This window comes from Lathamus discolor, chromosome 4 (genome assembly GCF_037157495.1).
Source record: "Lathamus discolor isolate bLatDis1 chromosome 4, bLatDis1.hap1, whole genome shotgun sequence".
Taxonomy (NCBI): domain Eukaryota; kingdom Metazoa; phylum Chordata; class Aves; order Psittaciformes; family Psittacidae; genus Lathamus; species Lathamus discolor.
The window spans coordinates 117,424,797-117,442,565 of record NC_088887.1 but is presented as its reverse complement, the minus strand read 5'-3'; the positions used below and the strand labels follow the sequence as shown (position 1 = coordinate 117,442,565).

The window sequence follows — 17,769 nt, the reverse complement described above, 5'->3', positions numbered from 1 at the left end:
TAGTAGGTGGGGATAACTACCAAAGACATCCTTATGCAGATCTGTTTGTAATACCACAACCACAATACAGAGTAGTTCTGGTAGTAGAACAGCAACAGTAATCAACAGCTTCGGGTACAGCTTTCCTTTTTCAGCTGCAGCTGTACCTACAGGATCTAAGTAATGAATTAGAGAGAGAAGGTGAAGATAGACTGAGAAGCTATTTTGGAAGGGGTTTCTTCTTCAACGCTCCCTTTTATATATTGGTGGTTCTATGTTTAAGAAGCATCCAAGAGCTGTTGAGAGAAAATTTTCTAGCCACAGCTTCAGGACTAGCTTTCTTCAGGATGATATGAAGAAGTCAGGTGAAACTGAAGAGGGAAAGATGTCAGCCATGACATCTGAAAGGATATCTGAAAGGGTAACCTGATGATCCACACTAGAAGTTGCATTTGCACTTGCATAACAATCTTTAGATGACACGTGACATGTAATAAGGTGCCTGTTTCTGAAGGCTAAAGTCAGATAGCTGAGTCATTGCTAGTGGTTCACCAAAGTGTTGCCACCTGACATTACATGAGGCTGGAAGGGCACATCCTTACACCAATATCAAAGAAAAGGTAGTCCCGATGCATTGTCACTTCATCTTCTGTTTTCAAAATCCCATTTTATATTCCACCCAGAGGGAATCAAAGCTTGCTGCATCATTAATGCTATTTTGAGATGAGTTTCAGGCACTCGAAGGGGGTACATTTTTGTTTTGTGATCCGTACATCACAGTGTAATACTTGCTTGCACTTTGGTTATTATCATTCTGTGACTCATATTGAATTTTTAAGATGGCATTGCTAACAGTTTTAACATTAAAAAGATATTAAGATTTATATTTGCATTTAAAAAGCCTTTCCAAGCTTAGCATAATGGTGAAGTTTTAAGGCTTTGTTGATAAAAAAATTTTAAAGAATTTTACGATAGAAAATCATGTTGAGTTTTAATTATAATATTGTAAATCTAACAAATTTGCTCAATTTTCCTGTAGCAATTATCAAAACAAGTGATATGCATGACTTAAGAACAAAAAATATATATTCAATAGACACCTATCCATGCTAAGGAACTCTTTTTTTAGTGTAGTGCAGTCAGAAGTTGAGCATGCAGGGTCTGAAGCACAGGGTGTGTGGGACCAGTGCTTGACCCAGAGCACAACCTACAGACAGGGAATTTCAACATGGGCACGAGAAGGGCAGACATTTGGAGATGTGGCTTCGCTGCTGCAATATGAAACATTACCACAAAAGAAAGGAAGCATTTTCATGCTAGCATTCACACAAGATGGTGGCATCAACTACCAGGAGTAAAAGCACCTGCTTACATAAAGTAATGTGTGAGATGATTTAGTGTGAGGTGTCCCTGTCCATGGCAGGGGGGTTGGAACTAGATGATCTTGAGGTCCTTTCCAACCCTAACTATTCTATGATTCTATGAAAGTCTTGGTTTGCACAGTCACTTAAAGTGAGGAGCACGTTAGCTGGATTATGTGTTCTTCAGCACTGTGCTGGCAGCCTGCTCAGCAGTTGAAGGCTCACTGGCAAGAGGGTATTGCCTCTGAACACATGGCTCTGTGTTTGGTTAAGTGCAGTTCTGCTAAAGTAGAGCTCCTAATTGCTTGGCACATTCTCTTTTGTCCCCCAAAAACATATGCGAGATTGCAGTGTTCGTGACACAAAATGACATTCTGTGCTAATTTTGGGTACTGAAAGCCTCTCCAACACTTCCTAGGATGGAGCAGATACAGGCACACTGCTGTGCTTTTTATCATTAACCCTTTCCTAGGTTCCTGCTTCATTATTCACATGCTGTATGGTCTTTTGTCTCTGTGTGACTGTCTCTATAGCAATTATTTCATAAAATAATAGCTATGCTCAATTTAAGGAAATAGCTATGCTTATTTTAATGAACCATTGTGCCACAGAGATATTAGAATGGCTGCAAACTGATTAGCGAACAGAAAGGCACTTTATGTGCACACAGAGGTGCACAGAGGTGTGTACCATCAACAGCCAAGAGAATACATAGCATTTAAGTTTTTATAAATGAAAGAACCAATTCAATTATAACCAGTGGCCATCACTTTTACCTTGGGGGAAAATGCCAGTGAGAAGTAATATTATTAAAAGGAAAATGGAGCATGTCATAACTCAAAATGATGTCACAGCATCCTGAGACTATTTTAAGTGAAGAAACTCATTTTACAGAAGGCTAAATTTATTATCATGAAAAGTAATAGGTTACAATACATTTTTTTGCATCAGTTTAGCTATCAGGAGGGATAGTTAATAAATTTATGAAAGAATATGACTGTTGGCTTTATCAACGGGGAATTCAACACAGGCTTCTAATCAAAACCAAAAAAAAAAAAGTAAGAAGAGGCTTGAAAATTATGCAACAGTATCAGGGAATAAAAATGTAGATTAAACTTCAGTTGTACAATGAATGCTGTGTAACCTGCTCTAGGTGGCCCTGCCTTGGCAAAGGGGTTGGACTGGATGATCTCCAAAGTTCCCTTTCAACCCTAATGACCCTGTGATTCTGTGAATACACTATGACAAATGCAAAAGATGAAGATAAAGCGAATGTACCACTGACAGTTTACTAACAGTGTAGCTGGTTGAGATAAGGGTGAGAGAGTTGACAGTGGGGAAACAACACTGATTATATTCATACCTTCATTTAGATATGGCAGTAATTGGATACACTAACCTTTAAATTGTGCAAATTTCTGCATATTTCCCTTTGCAGCTAAGATCAAATCATACCACTGATAACATTAATTTTAAGATTTTAAATGGGAATATTCTTTTTCATGGCCAAGATGTGGTTGCAATGACTAAAGAATATGTGACAAAGATAAGATTAAAGTATGTCTTCTACAGAAATTAATCACAGAATCATAGAATAGTTAGGGTTGGAAAGGACCTTAAGATCATCCAGTTCCAACCCATCTGCCATGGGCAGGGACACCTCACACTAAACCATATTACCCAAGGCTCTGTCCAACCTCCTTGAACACTGCCAGGGATGGAGCATTCACAGCTTCCTTGGGCAACCCATTCCAGTGCCTCAGCACCCTTACAGTAAAGAACTTCTTCCTTATAACCAATCTAAATTTCCCCTGTTTAAGTTTTAACCCATTACCCCTTGTCCTATCATTACAGTCCCTAGTGAAGAGTCCCTCTCCAAGTGAGGAGTCCCTCTCCAATAATAAAGCTGTATATTAAGGTAACATAAATAGAATCTCTTATTTAGAAAAAGAAAGTAAAGCAATTAAAACTGGAACAGGTAAGGACAAAGGTATTAGAAAAGCTCTAAAAGAGAAATGAGAAAGAAGTTGAAAAGTTTATCGACAGTTAACTCGTGAGAATAGGATGTGCAGGTAAGAGATTGTAAAACAATTGTGTGGGAACTAAATGTTTACAGAAATTGAAATGAAAGATATGCTACTCCTCAAAAGTTTTAAAACTCAGCACATTAATCCACTGGTTAAAAACAGGGAAATGTTTTCTTTTGCTCCAGTGAGATACGTGCTTAGTATAAAATTATCTGCAGCCAACATTCTGTGTATGACTTTTCCAAAACCAAATTAAGTTGATAAATGACACAAAGCAAGTGATACAGTAGTAAGTCTGCTAAAGACTTTTATCAGAAACACTGTCTGAACTAATTCTGATTTAGAATTAATACCTCAATTTAAGTAAACTGAGATTAAATTAAGTCTTCAGTGATTGAGAAATAACAGATTGGGTTTGGTGATGTATAATTAATCACAGTGATACAAAATAAACTTGACTTCTTTTTTCCAAATTACTAGATGGAAATAAAGTTTTATAGAAAATTTATGGGCTCCTATACATAGTGAAGCAATTTGTTCAATATCTAAGCCTTCTTTGCAGCAGTCCAAAAGCACCTCTGAATGTTAATGGAATAAAATTCCCCTTCTTTATTTTATGGGAAGGAATTAGGCAAGAGTGTACATTGTCTCATATATAATTTTTCCCAAACTCTAGAATTCCAGGTTAATTCAATAAGAAGCAGTAAATTAGGAAAATAAAATGTTCAGGAACATTTCAATAAACATTTTTAATTATGACATAAAAATAAAAAAAAATCTCACTGGAATTTTTCCCAGGAAGATGAACACATCCATGAGTTCTAGAAAGAGTCTGACTTTTAAATAAATAATTGCAAATGTAAAATGCCAGCTGTAAATGTACAGGTTGAGAGAAGCTACCAGCTTATAAAACAATTGAGCTTAACTGGGCAATAAACTTCAGTAAAGAAACGTCATATACGACAGAAAGACGGTATCATGTTGATGTAAAATTGTCATTTTTCTAAAAATAAAATGTTCTAGAGAGTAGAAAAAATTGTACAATCTCTTGCATAAAAAAAGCATCCAGAACCAAATTTTCTGTAGTCTGTATCTTTCTTATTTCAATTTTTTTATTTCTATTCATTATCAAACACAAAGTTGGTATCAAATGGATTTAGAATAAATAAGTCATAGAATAATTAGGGTTGGAAAGGACCTCAAGATCATCTAGTTCCAGCCCCCCTGCCATGGCCAGGGACACCTCACACTAAACCATGTCACCCAAGGCTTCGTCCAACCTGGCCTTGAACACCGCCACGGATGGAGCATTCGCAGCTTCCCTGGGCAACCTATTCTGGTTCCTCGCCACCCTTACAGGAAAGAATTTCCTCCTTATATCCAATCTAAACTTCCCCTCTTTAGGTTTTAAACCATTACCCCTTGTCTTGTCACTACAGTTCCTAATGAAGAGTCCCTCCCCAGCATCCCTGTAGGCCCCCTTCAGATACTGGAAGGCTGCTATGAGGTCTCCACGCAGCCTTCTCTTCTCCAGGCTGAACAGCCCCAACACTCTCAGCCTATCTTCTTCGTACGGGAGGTGCTGCAGTCTCCTGATCATCCTCATGGCCCTCCTCTGGACTTATTCCAACGGTTCCATGTCCTTTTTATGTTGAGGACAGCAGAACTGCACACAATACTCCAGGTGAGGTCTCCCAAGAGCAGAGTAGAGGGGCAGGATCCCCAACTTCGACCTGCTGGTCACGCTCCTTTTGATGCAGCCCAGGATACGGTTGGCTTTCTGGGCTGCGAGCGCACACTGAAGCCGGCTCATGTTCATTTTCTCATCGCCCAGCACCCCCAAGTCCTTCTCCACAGGGCCGCTCTGAATCTCTTCTTTGCCCAACCTGTAGCTGTGCCTGGGATTACTCCGACCCAGGTGTAGGACCTTGCACTTGTCATGGTTAAACTTCATAAGGTTGGTATCAGCCCACCTCACAAGCGTGTCAAGGTCCCTCTGGATGGCATCCCTTCCCTCCAGCATATCAACCGGACCACACAACTTGGTGTCATCGGCAAACTTGCTGAGGGCGCACTCAATCCCACTGTCCATGTCAGCGATGAAGATGTTAAACAAGACTGGTCCCAACACCGATCCCTGAGGGACTCCACTTGTTACTGGTCTCCAGACAGACATTGAGCCATTGACCACAACTCCTTGCATGTGGCCATCCAGCCAGTTCTTTATCCACCGAGTGGTCCATCCATCAAATTGATGTCTCTCCAATTTAGAGAGAAGGATGTTGTGTGGGACAGTGTCAAACGCTTTGCACAAGTCCAGGTAGATGACATCAACTGCTTTACCTTTGTCCATCAATTCTGTAGCCCCATCATAGAAGGCCACCAAATTGGTCAGGCAGGATTTGCCCTTAGTGAAGCCATGCTGGCTGTCACCAAGCACCTTGTTGTTTTTCATGTGCCTTAGCATGCCTTCCAGGAGAATGTGCTCCAGGATTCTGCCAGGCACAGAGGTGAGACTGACTGGTCTGTAATTCCCCGGGTCTTCCATTTTCCCCTTCTTGAAAATGGGGGTTATATTTCCCTTTTTTCCAGTCGTCGGGAACTTCACCTGACTGCCATGATTTTTCAAATAGATGGCCAGTGGCTTAGCAACTTCATTCGCCAGCTCCTTCAGGACCCTCGGATGGATTTCATCAGGTCCCATGGACTTATGCGTGTTCAGATTTTTAAGATGGTCTCGAACCAGATCCTCTCCTACAGTGGGCCCAAGGTCTTCATTCTCCATGCTAAAGTTCAGATCCTTTGTATATATGTACTAAATGGTATACATCAGTTGATTTAAACATTGCTTCACACGGTCCAGACAAAGGCAGTTTCTAAGATAGCATAAATTCACCACACATCATTATTCTGCTACTTGGGACACATCATATTCCAAAAGCCACAGAGTAAGATATTGACTATTATTGATAATGAAGTTGCAATGCAGTGGATGTATTCCAAATTTAGCCTCAGAACTTTAGGGAAAAAAAAAAATGTATATGTTGCAGATCTTATACAAATGTCTATGAAATCCACCACACAGTGCCCCAAAGAGAAGTTCTTTTTCAAAATGCACTTCTGTGCTTTGTAGTAGAATAAAACCTTACTATTATTATACAAGTCACCCTGTTATGTAAGTCCATTTTCCACACACAAAATGGGAAAACAGTGTAAAGTTGAACTAGCAACTAAGAATTGTGCTTTGCTTTAAAGCTGGCTGTTTAATAAGAAACTGTTTTCATCCTTATGTACTCTTACTGGGAAGTCCTGTGCCTAGTGGAAACATAATATTCAGCTTCTCCTGCCCTTGTCTATTGAGGTTTGGGCCTGGATACTTTCAACTCAACTTACGCTTACTTCACAGTTCATCCCTGAAGGAATAAAAGGATATCAAACAGCATTTAAGCTAGACAAATAGTTCAGAATATGCTAAATACTCCGATTTTGACTTCAGGCAAACTTAAGATGGATGAAGTGAGATTCTACCTGCATTTGAAGGCATCATTTAAAGTTCCCATTTCTTTCTTCCTGATATTGAAAAGTAATTATTTCCATTAGAATTAAAGCAATGTAACTAAAAAAATTGTTTTCTCCCTTATTCTTTATTTGAAAAAATACATTTCTTTTACATTATTAGAACTTCTGCATGTGAAACTGAACTTCCGGAGCTAGTGCATCAAATTGATATTGTGGTAAACAGCAAGAAAGTGGAATGGGAAAGGAAGATGAAAGCTTTAGAAGCAAAGATGGATATCCAGAATCAAGAATTAGCAAGTGCCCAAAGCGAACTGGATCAAAAAGGTCAAGAGGTATTTAAGAATATCACATTCTATAAAGAAAGTATTTATTCTGGTAGTTAGTTAATAGTATGCTCTAAATGCTCTATAAGAAGACGTGTTTGTTCTAGCATGTAAAAATACCAAACACCTTCTAAAGGTCACTAATTATCCTTAGTGTTATGCCTTAAAGTGTGCTTCTGTTCCAGAAGTGATTGTAAAAATGTCATTGAAAGTCTCATATTCCTTCTGTTTCCCTAAAGACTAAATTGAATATCCTCAGTTTACCTGTAAAAAAATAATGTGATGTTTTTTCTAAATGCCAACACTTCTAGTTTCATCAAAAGTTTTAAATAGAAATGTACAGTTCAAAAAGTTTCAGAAAATGACATCTTTGTATTTCCTGTTTATACCTGATTTTTATTATTTTACATGATATAATTTGTATGATAATTTTATTATTAATAGTGAAGATTCAAATTGTATTGCCACTTAGACTTGCTTATCAAACTGACAGCCCCAGTGTACCTGATGTTGTTCATACTTCACAGTCTTGTCTGCTGAATATTCATTCAGAAGCACCGGTAAATCCTAGCACAACATTCAGTTCTAGTTCAAGACATCTGAAGTTAGGTGTTTACAGTTGGCCATCATTGTGTGAGCTAAGTGTCTGAACTGCCAGAGGGAGTTTTGAAAATGAAATAACTCTCCCTAATGAGCAATTAGGAACTTGCCCTTAGTCACTGATGCCAGAGGAGCCAAGAGAATAATCCAGTCCTTAAAGCATCAATTTCTTTACCTGTATGGAGATGTTACCTGAAATATTTTTGCATATTCTATCTATCTTCCAGCTGCTCCCACCTGAAAAATATAGATGTCATGTATGCTCTTTGTCATATTTCTCAGATCTCTGTGCAACTCAGGTAATTCAAGATCTCTCCAATGGCACTGTACTTAGGGAGCTGAAATGAGACTACAGTATCTCCCAATAATTTGGATATAACTAGTTGAAAGTCATTAATAGGGTTGTATAAGCCATTCAAGCAAAACTTGCTTAATGGAGCACAGCAGTTCCTTCATAAAGTTGGGTCAGGAAAACTGCATTAAATGGTCTTTCATGACAGACTCATACAGTATTATCATTAAGTCATAACATAAGCATACAATGAGACTTTTTACTATAAAATCCCTGACTTGATTTTGACACAACCTGCACTCATGGTATCCAGTTTTATTATTAAGTTACTGAATGAGTATATATTTTTAGCATCTATCTTTTAAGCACATGCCTGCTTTCAAAGTTTCAAATTACAAATCCAAAAATTATATACTTTGGAACACTTCAGAAAAGGTAAGTTTGAATACTTATTGTAACTGTAGGTGAGACTACTTCAACAGAAACTGGAAGACTTACAGAAAACTAAATATGAAATGGCTCAGAATTATGAAATTCAGCTTCAAGCACTGAAATCTGAGGTAAGAAAACTGTCAATTTCATGATTTTATGATTGCACTATAAAGAACCTAATGCCTAATGGTATAGATGTACCTTTAAGGATTTGGGAAGTATGAATCCTGTCATACAAATTATAATGACTTCAGCTTCTTACCAGGCTCCAGTATCGTTTCTGTAGTGACACGTCCAAATTCTTTTGATGGATTTTGATGTAATTACAACATCTGTTATAAAGACAGATACTTGATGTCCTGACTAATAAACTACAACCTTGGTGAATGAATAAAATACATAATTAGATTCAGGTCAGTAAGATTCTGATGCACATTAGGAATATTTAGACTTAAACTGCTCTCATCATGTCTTTGCCACAAGTTTTTCTGGGTTTAGTTTGCCTGATTTACAGGGATTATTGATGTGATCTGACAGCTCTCCATAAGGGAACATAGTATCAAAACTAGATTGGATTATTAGTGCTGAGAATTTGGTTTGGCTTTATTTATTTCAGAGTGCACTTGCAGCCCAGAAAGGTAACTGTATTCTGAACTGCATCAAAAGATACCTGGCCAGCAGGTCAAGGGAGATGATTCTCCCCCTCTATTTCACATTTATGAGACCCCACCTGGAGTGTTGTGTTTAGCTCTGGGGTCCTTAGCACAGGAAAGACATGGAACTGTTAGAGAAGGTCCAGGGGAGGGCCACAGAGATGATCAGGGTACTGGAGCATCTCTCCTATGATGAAAGGCTGAGAGAGTTGGGGCTGTTTAGCCTGGAGAAGAGAAGGCTCTGGGAAGACCTTATTGCAGCTTTTCAGTACTTAATGAGGGCTTGTAAGAAAGATGGGGAGAGACTTTTTACCAGGGCCTGTAGTAACAGAAGGATCAAGGTTTTTAAACTGGAAGATGGGAGATTTAGATTGTACATAAGGAAGAATATTTATTTATTTTGAATGAGCATGCTGAGGTGCTGTCACAGGTTGCCCAGAGAAGCTGCGGCTGCTCCAGTCCCTGGCAGTGTTCAAGGCCAGGCTGGACAGTGATTGGAGCAAGCTGATCTAGTGGAAAGTGTTGCAACCTAATGGAAGCCTCTTGCAGGGGGCTTGGAGTAGACAATCTTTAAATGCCCCTTCCAACTCAAACCATTCTATGATTCTATGATTCTGTGATTGTATTTGGCTGTGTTTGCCCTGTGTCTGTATTTTTGTTTCTTCATTATTTTCCACTTTAATCATGAATCTAAATTCTTAGCAAACTTCAGTCTATTCTGTTTCACAGATTTTAACAAGTTAACATACAGTTCTGCATTGTTTTTTTTTTTTTCTTTTCCTGCTATTCTACTGTTTCTTTCACTAGATTCTCCTACCAGGGATTTAGAGTTAAAATTAAAAATTCCCAGTCATCAAACTTACCATGGAATCACCAGATTGCATAAATTGAATATCATTATATTCATTTAGAGGTGATAACACTTACCACCCAAATCCATAAAATGAATAAATGTATAGCTTACTTTTATGCGCACGTTCTCTTTATTTATTTTTTTTTTTTTTTTGTATATGGAAATCGGTTTGGCAAACAGCTCTGTGTGTAAGCAGTAAATGCTTTGGTTGTTATATAATTAACACTTTAAATAATTTTGCAAAGTACCTAGAAATAGAAGCTTTTTTATAATTGACACAAATTACAGGAAAAGAAACAATATCTTAGCATGATCACTGGAAAGATAAACACCATGCAATGAAAAACGGTGACTTTTTACACGGCAGTTGTAAAGTGCTCTTAGCAATGCAGAACTATCCTCCAAAATACAGCAGATCTCTTTTCTCATCCTTTTTCACATTTGCTGAAACATTTTTCATTCAAGTTTTATTTATCGTAAGCTAAAAACGGGTTTGTGTTACCTGTTATTGCTCAGAACTTCACTGAAAGGGAACTTTTTGAAACTGAAACTTTCAAAATGTTGATTGTGAAGTTGTTCATTACCTGTAAGTCCTTTCCTTGGGTCAGTACAGTCTGTTCTCTCTGTGGTTTTTTTTTTAGCAGTCTTATACCTCCTAACCCACAAGCTTCTCTCTGTAAACCTGGTTATACTTCTTGCCAGGCTTCTGCATTTTACTCACCACTCAGACCACCTAACCTTTCTTCGAATTTCCTGATTGCTTTTTATCTTTATGCAACAAGTTTGTATTTCTAGCTCTTAAGAATACGCACCACTTTCCCAATCGATGTGTCCAAACATTTCCTTTCTATCAGTCATTTTTTTTTTATTTTACCAAAGGTTCCTGCAGTGATGCCATTGGCATTTTATTTTCCAATTCCCATTCATCTCCTTTCACCATACTGTATTTCTTCATGAAATATCCATACAGAAAAGTGCCTAAGTTAGGAGGCCTGCCTAGATTCTCTATGTGATGAATGGAAAACTTGCCTGTCAAAACAATTCCAATTCATTCCAGAAAAATTCCTGTGACAGACAGTAGGTCTATTCTGCTCTGCTCCTCCAGCTTTTGCCACATCTCCTCATTCAGTTTCGTTTTTAAATTACAGTGCTGTGGTGTCTACAATAGAATGACTTCAGTTTCCCTGACTCTGAGCTGCACAAACTCATACCTAAAGTCTCAAGCTTCCCTGACAATACCAAATTTCCTCTTCCCAGGCAGTTCACATATTCCATAACATTCAAGAGCAAAACTCCTGTTATTTGAAAAAGGATATATTTCTTCCAGAGTCAATGAGTTCCATGTTGTTTGAACCTGGATACTCTGACACATTTTAAATATTTTATCTTAACTGTGTGCTCTGGCAAGGTCAATTTCAAATATAGGCAGCTTCTCTGCAAGACTTTTGATTCTGTTTTGAAGATGGTATCTCAGCTCTGTAAGTACATGTTACTGGATTTACATTCAGAAATTCGAAGTAGGGCAAATCTGTCCCTGGACCTCCTGTTGTGGTATCATGGATTAAACCCAGCTGGTAACTCAGCACCATGCAGCTGCTCACTCATTCCTCTCCACCCCACACACCAGAGGGATAGGGAAGACAATTGGAAGAAGGTAAACTCCACGGGTTGATATAAGAACAGTTTAATATTGAAATAAGTTAATATATAATAATAATAGAAATAATAATAATAATAATAATAGGAGAAAGCAAGGAAGAGGAATAAAATACAGGAAACCCAAGTGATGCACAATGCGATTGCTCACTACCCACCGACTGATACCCAGCCTGATCTGAGCAGCGATCAGTCCCTTCTGAGTAACTCCCCCCTGGTTTATATACTCGGTATGTCGTGCTGTGGTATGGAATATCCCTTTGGCTAGCTTGGGTCAGGTGTCCTGTTTCTGTTCCCTCCTGGTTTCTTGTGCCCCTCCTCACTGGCAGATCATGGGAGACTGAAAAGTCCTTGATTTAGAGTTAAGCACTACCTAGTAACAACCAAAACATCAGCGTGTTATCAGCATTATTCTCAGACTAAATCCAAAACACAACACTGCACCAGCTACTAGGAAGAAAATTAACTCTATCCCAGCCTTCCTATTTCATGAAACTTTGTAGTCTAGGGCAATCTATCTTCTGGTCATCTTTTCAATTCTTTATTGCTGTTCCATAGTATGAGTTCCCAAAATCATCTCAAATGTCTCTAGGAAGTTGCCAGATGATTTTTAAACTCCAGTTTCTGTTCTATATCTTTTCTGGACTACTCTGCTCATCTTTGTTATCTTCACAGATCTCAATTGCTCGTTCCTGGTCTGTTTAATAGGATTCAATTCCATTTCCAATTGCTTCCTTTTTTGAATTGATTTCTTTTTCAGACAATAGTTCACTAGAGCAGTTAACAAAACCATGAGATTTTATGGATTTTGTTTGCTTAGTTAAATAACTTTATGTTAGAGTCAGAATTTTTAAGTCATATATACCTGAATTTAAAAGAACATAACAACATGATCAGTGTTTATAGTGGTCACCTTCAAAAAGAACTCGACATTCTTCACGAAGCTCTTTCACTCAGCATCCATCAAGACCATATCTTTAGTGCTTCCTTTGTCAATACCCTTGATTTTCTTGTTTTTGATTTAAAACCCAGATGTACTCATCTCTACCAGTAAATGTCAGTTTGCTGTGTCAGGTCTGTTAATGGCCACAGTCCCTTTGCTTGTGCAGTATAGCTCACTGTTGATTAGACTGGATGTTTTTCTGAAGAAGCTGGTACCTTCTGAAGAGAGTGGTACTTCTGCTGGTCCCCTCCCTTCTCTGCCTCTGCCTCCTTTGCCTCTGACTCCCAAGCCTTGCTTCCATGGTAAGATCCGTGGGCAGAACTTAGTGTCTGATTCCCATAGACACTCTTTGGCACTTAATGATTCCAGAAGAATGCAATCATCACACATATAACATTTCAACTATGTTCATGATAAAAAACATTCAAGTTTAAAATTCATTAATGCTAATCCTTCTTTCTGGGTAGTGAAGCACCCTTTAAAAATGTCAACACAAGATGGCAGTAAACAAGTATGGAACATTCCATATAGATGTAGTGGAGGAAATGACACTGTGGGTAACAGTTCAATAAAGGACTTCAGAAGAAATAAGTAGCTGTCAGATTAACCCATGTGAACATTTAGTTAACATTCATATGAAAGCTTACTCTTGTTCATCTTTAATAAATTAACTTTATTGATTGACTCTTTGTTGCACTGATTAAATATTTAGAATGCTGAAGCTGCAGTTGGGGATTATAGTTTAAGGAAAAATTTGTCTAAGTGGTTATCTTTGGTAGATTCTGCATGTTCAACTCTGCTTTCATTTTAGCTTTCAAAGTTGACACACAGCTATGAAAAGCTACGGTTACATCAGTTAAAACAAAAAAAGGTTGAAAGTAGAAAAAAATGTGAGGAAAGGATAGAGACACCATCTGAACTGAGCAATTTATACAAGAAACTGCAGGTAAGACTACTTTGTTATTATATTCTAATCTTAATGTGCCTTTAGAACTAATTTGTGGCTTACAGTTGTAAACTTTAATTTCCTGATAATTGTACAAAAATTGTATCATTTGCTTGCTCTGGCAAGAAAAGGTGCATCATTAATATTCAGGGTTTGTTCGTTTATCCAAGTTTTATTAGGTTTTTTAATAGTTCTATGAATTAATATAGATAATTTTCTTCATAAGTGTAATTATTTTTTCCTGATTGCTGGATATGTTATCCTAGATTATATTATCCTGTACTGGATAATATAATCTCTTGAGACATGAGATCTTTTACATATGCAGGATACAGTCACAAAATTCCTACCATTAATTCAAATTCTATAGATCTCAGGACAACCTCAACCATGTAGGGCTAGACAAGACAGGATTTATTATTGGAAAACTGTTTGTTTCACACACCTCAGTACAGGCTGGGGGATGAAGGGATTGAGACTACCCCAGAGGAGAAGGACTTGAGCATACTTGCCTGTCTTCTATGTTATTCCATAAGATATAGGACTAACCTCTGCAATCTTCAGATGACTTTGCCTACATCACAGGACACATTCTAGACAGGTAGCTTTACATAATGTTGCTGTCTCCTCTGCACGGAAGAGTCCTTACCATCAGAAGAGCTACTACACTTTGGACTGCAGCACAGCGGCCAACATCTGCTAATATAAGAATAATAAATGGGTTATACATCTATCGTTGACTAAATATATCACTACTGTGAAGCCATCTGATCCGGCTAATTTGAGAATAACCTTCATCAAAATTAAGATGTGAAAATAATGTAACGCGATGCTGTAATTTGATTAATTATGCAGTATGAAAAATGTGTGCTTGGAATATATTCAGCAAATTCTAGTATTTAGAAAATAATTACCATGTTGAAAATCTACTAAGCTCAGCAGTGCTTTAGTAAGGCCTTGAACCATCAGTTCTCATTAAGGAGTCTGAAACTCCATTTTTATCATATCTTGTAAAAAGGGACGATGTTTATTGGTTTAAAATGCCAAAGCAGATATGAGGAAAGCTGCAAGAGAGGATTTGTATTAATGCATCATAGAACCATATGTTGCTTTGGTTTGGAAGGGACTTTAAAATCATCTATTTCCAGCCCCCCTGCCATGGGACACTGTCCACTAGAGCAGATTGCTTCAAGCCCCATCCAACCTGACCTTGAACACCGCCAGGGATGGGGCAGCCACAGCTTCTCCGGGCAACCTGTGCCAGGGCCACACCACCCTTGTAGTGAAGAATTTCTTCTCCAATCTAATCTAAATCTCCCCTCTCTCAGATTAAAGCCATTCTTGTCTTATCCCTACATGCCCTTGTAAAAAATCCCTCTACAGATTTCTTATGGGTCCCCATTAGGCACTGGGAGGTGCTCTAAGGTCTCCCCAGAGCCTTCTCTACTTGAGGCTGAATGACCACAGCGCTCTCAGCCTGTCTCCATAGCAGAGGTGCTCCAGCCCTCAGAGCATCTTTGTGGCCTCCTCTGGACTCACCTGAGAAGGTCCACGTCCCTCTTGTGTTGGGTCTTCAGAGTTGAACTGAGTAGTCCAGGTGGTGTCTCTTATATGTTGGAAAGCAATCAATTTTGCTTTAGCAAATCGATTTAGGACATAAAATCTTATTTTCTTAATTTGGGAAAAACACCAGTATAGGACAATTGTAAAAAATCATCTATCATTTTGGAATCAACTTTTCTATTCTGGAAAAGAAAGTTCTTATAACAGATTATAAGTATTACAGTTTTCACTGTATAAAGCAGTATACTGTTAGTTTGGTTAATTCTTCAAAATAAAAGAACAACAGTTCTAGTAACTGGAGTTCTATGTGTTTTGTAGGATACTGCCTTTAGAATCTATTTGTGAACATATAAGATCTGGTACAATTTAAGAGCAAATTCAGACACACTGTAAATAGGGATATAAATGCAAATACAAACCCAGTACTAAATAAATCTGTTATGATAGAATTTCTTTATCAAGTTTTTGCTTAAGCTAGGTGAACTTGGAACCAGAAGCAGCAAATGTAAAGAGAGCAAGAAGTAAAACTTATTCACAGTAGCTGCTGTCCAATTTGGTAAAATAACCCTGTACATTAAAGGTTTGCGTTCCTACTGATTACTCTACTTGACACTGATATAGCTTTAAAGTCACAGGAGCTGCCCTCCACTAATGGGTGTATTATAGTCATAACTCCAAGATCTACAGCACTGGAAGTTATTTAAAATATTTTGTCATTTTTATACAATTATTAACACCCTTTTTTTTTCAGATTAACAATCCTTAAGACTTTTTTTTCTGGTGTGGGTGACTGGATGGCTGCTTTACATCATTGTTCTTTTTTATTCCTTTCCAAAATTATGGAAAGATTATGTGTTAATTAAACAACTGGATTTTTCTTAGAACTATACAAAATGCAAAGTTATTCAGATCAAGATTTTCGCCCTGTATTTACTAGCCTTGTTTTGCTGTCTTCCAGGAATTTAAAGCAAAATCAAGAGAATGGGATAAGACGGGGACAATCTGCCAAAATTATCTTGATTATTTAGATGCTCAACAAAAATTATTGTCCAAAAAATGTAATTTATTTCAGATAAAATTCTTATCTTCCTGCTTTAGGAATAAAATGATCTGTTAGCTCAGCTATGGTTATTTTATCTTAATCTAAAAACATCTGAACACCACTTAGCTTATAGTGAATCTGACAATACATGGATATATTGGTAGTGAATACATTGCTTTAGGCAAGGCAGGCCTTTAGGTAAGGCATGTTAATTTTTCATTTTTAAATATAGCTTGGGGATAATTTTACCGTTTATGTTATTTACTAATATGCAATTAATTGTGATGACAAGTTATTGAAAAATAAGAAGTGCATGCCATTGCTAGCTCGAATCAAATACAAAGTTCCCTCAAATCTAAAAAAGACCTTTTTTTTTAGGATCATAACTATATATTAATATCATTTATGCATTTGTGCAAGAAATAGTTTCTATATGCTAGTTCAAAATCACAACTTGGAGTTGTTTGTTAGATCACTTACCCCTTTTTTATCATACTCTTCAGTCTGAGGTTATCATTCAGTTCTTGCCTGACTTCCTGATTGTTTTATGCTTGCCAATTTTCTATTACTTTTTTTAGACAGCTTATTGATCTGGCATATTTTTTTTTTATTTCCTTCCAATGCAGAACAGAAAATTGATCTAATGATGTCTTGATGACCTATCCTGCTCTAAAATAATATTAGAAAATAACTTACAAGTGAACTGGGCCACAAGACAGCTCAAAAATTAACTAAGGGGAAGCCAGTTACATTGCTGACTGGTAATCCTCTTTTCCACTGTTACCAAGATCATTGGATCTTAATCTAGTGAAACACTTTCTTAACAATTCCTAAGAGAATCTTAATGTTTCTAAGGATGGCAGTTAAGGTTTGGGTTTCAATGCTGAAAGCATTATATTGCATCTCTTAACTTCCTTACAAATGTGTTAAAAGAGTAAGACTTTGACTAGACCAAACTAGAGGGATGCATGTTGATTATTTAGGTAGACAAGTCAAAGTACAGGACTCACAGTGCTCATTCACATTTTTCTGTTGAGGCTTTCACTGATGTCAGTGAACTTTCTTTGAAGACAGTTTTCTTCACAACTGTAACATAATACTGACTACTTTATTAAACAGAAGTCTGATAGACTGTTACCCCTTAACTGTTCTGAAAGCATTAACTGGTCCTATGTCTTTGTCTGAAATTCCTCTTTTCTGAGGTCTTTGATTTCCAGCTGGAGTCTGTCGTGCACTATATTTTTCACAGGATGTTTTAAAAATTTGGTATGTCAGACTCTGTAACTTGATGTCAAGGGGACCTTAATTTGTCAACTATGGAAGTGAAACTTACCTGCAAATTCCTTTTGGCTTTCATTTGATATGCAGCCAGTGGTCAGTTCTACTTGGGTGTTCAGCCAACACAAATTATGGGAACATAATCAATTACATCAAAAACTGTCTAAAGCATCTCTTTTTGCAGTCCTTGTCAATGACATATGGCATTTGTAACCCTAATTATTTTTAATATACATTTTCTTGCTCACTTGATCTCTGCATATGAAATATGGTTTCCAGGTTACATTTGTTGTCTTGTTTTG

At 37.5% G+C, this 17,769-nt stretch overlaps 1 protein-coding gene across 2 annotated transcripts in view; it reads left to right on the top strand.

Moving 5' to 3' along the window:
- DEUP1 (deuterosome assembly protein 1) overlaps positions 1-17,769 on the top strand; it is a 51,907-nt gene that overhangs the window by 4,853 nt on the left and 29,285 nt on the right. The window contains exons 3-6 of one of the 2 annotated variants that reach the window (XM_065678767.1): positions 7,047-7,218; positions 8,566-8,661; positions 13,450-13,584; positions 16,106-16,220. In XM_065678767.1, the coding sequence (XP_065534839.1) occupies positions 7,047-7,218; positions 8,566-8,661; positions 13,450-13,584; positions 16,106-16,220 (518 nt within the window). Of the gene's footprint in view, positions 1-7,046; positions 7,219-8,565; positions 8,662-13,449; positions 13,585-16,105; positions 16,221-17,769 lie in introns of those variants that run through there. The other variant, XM_065678769.1, reaches the window with a different exon arrangement.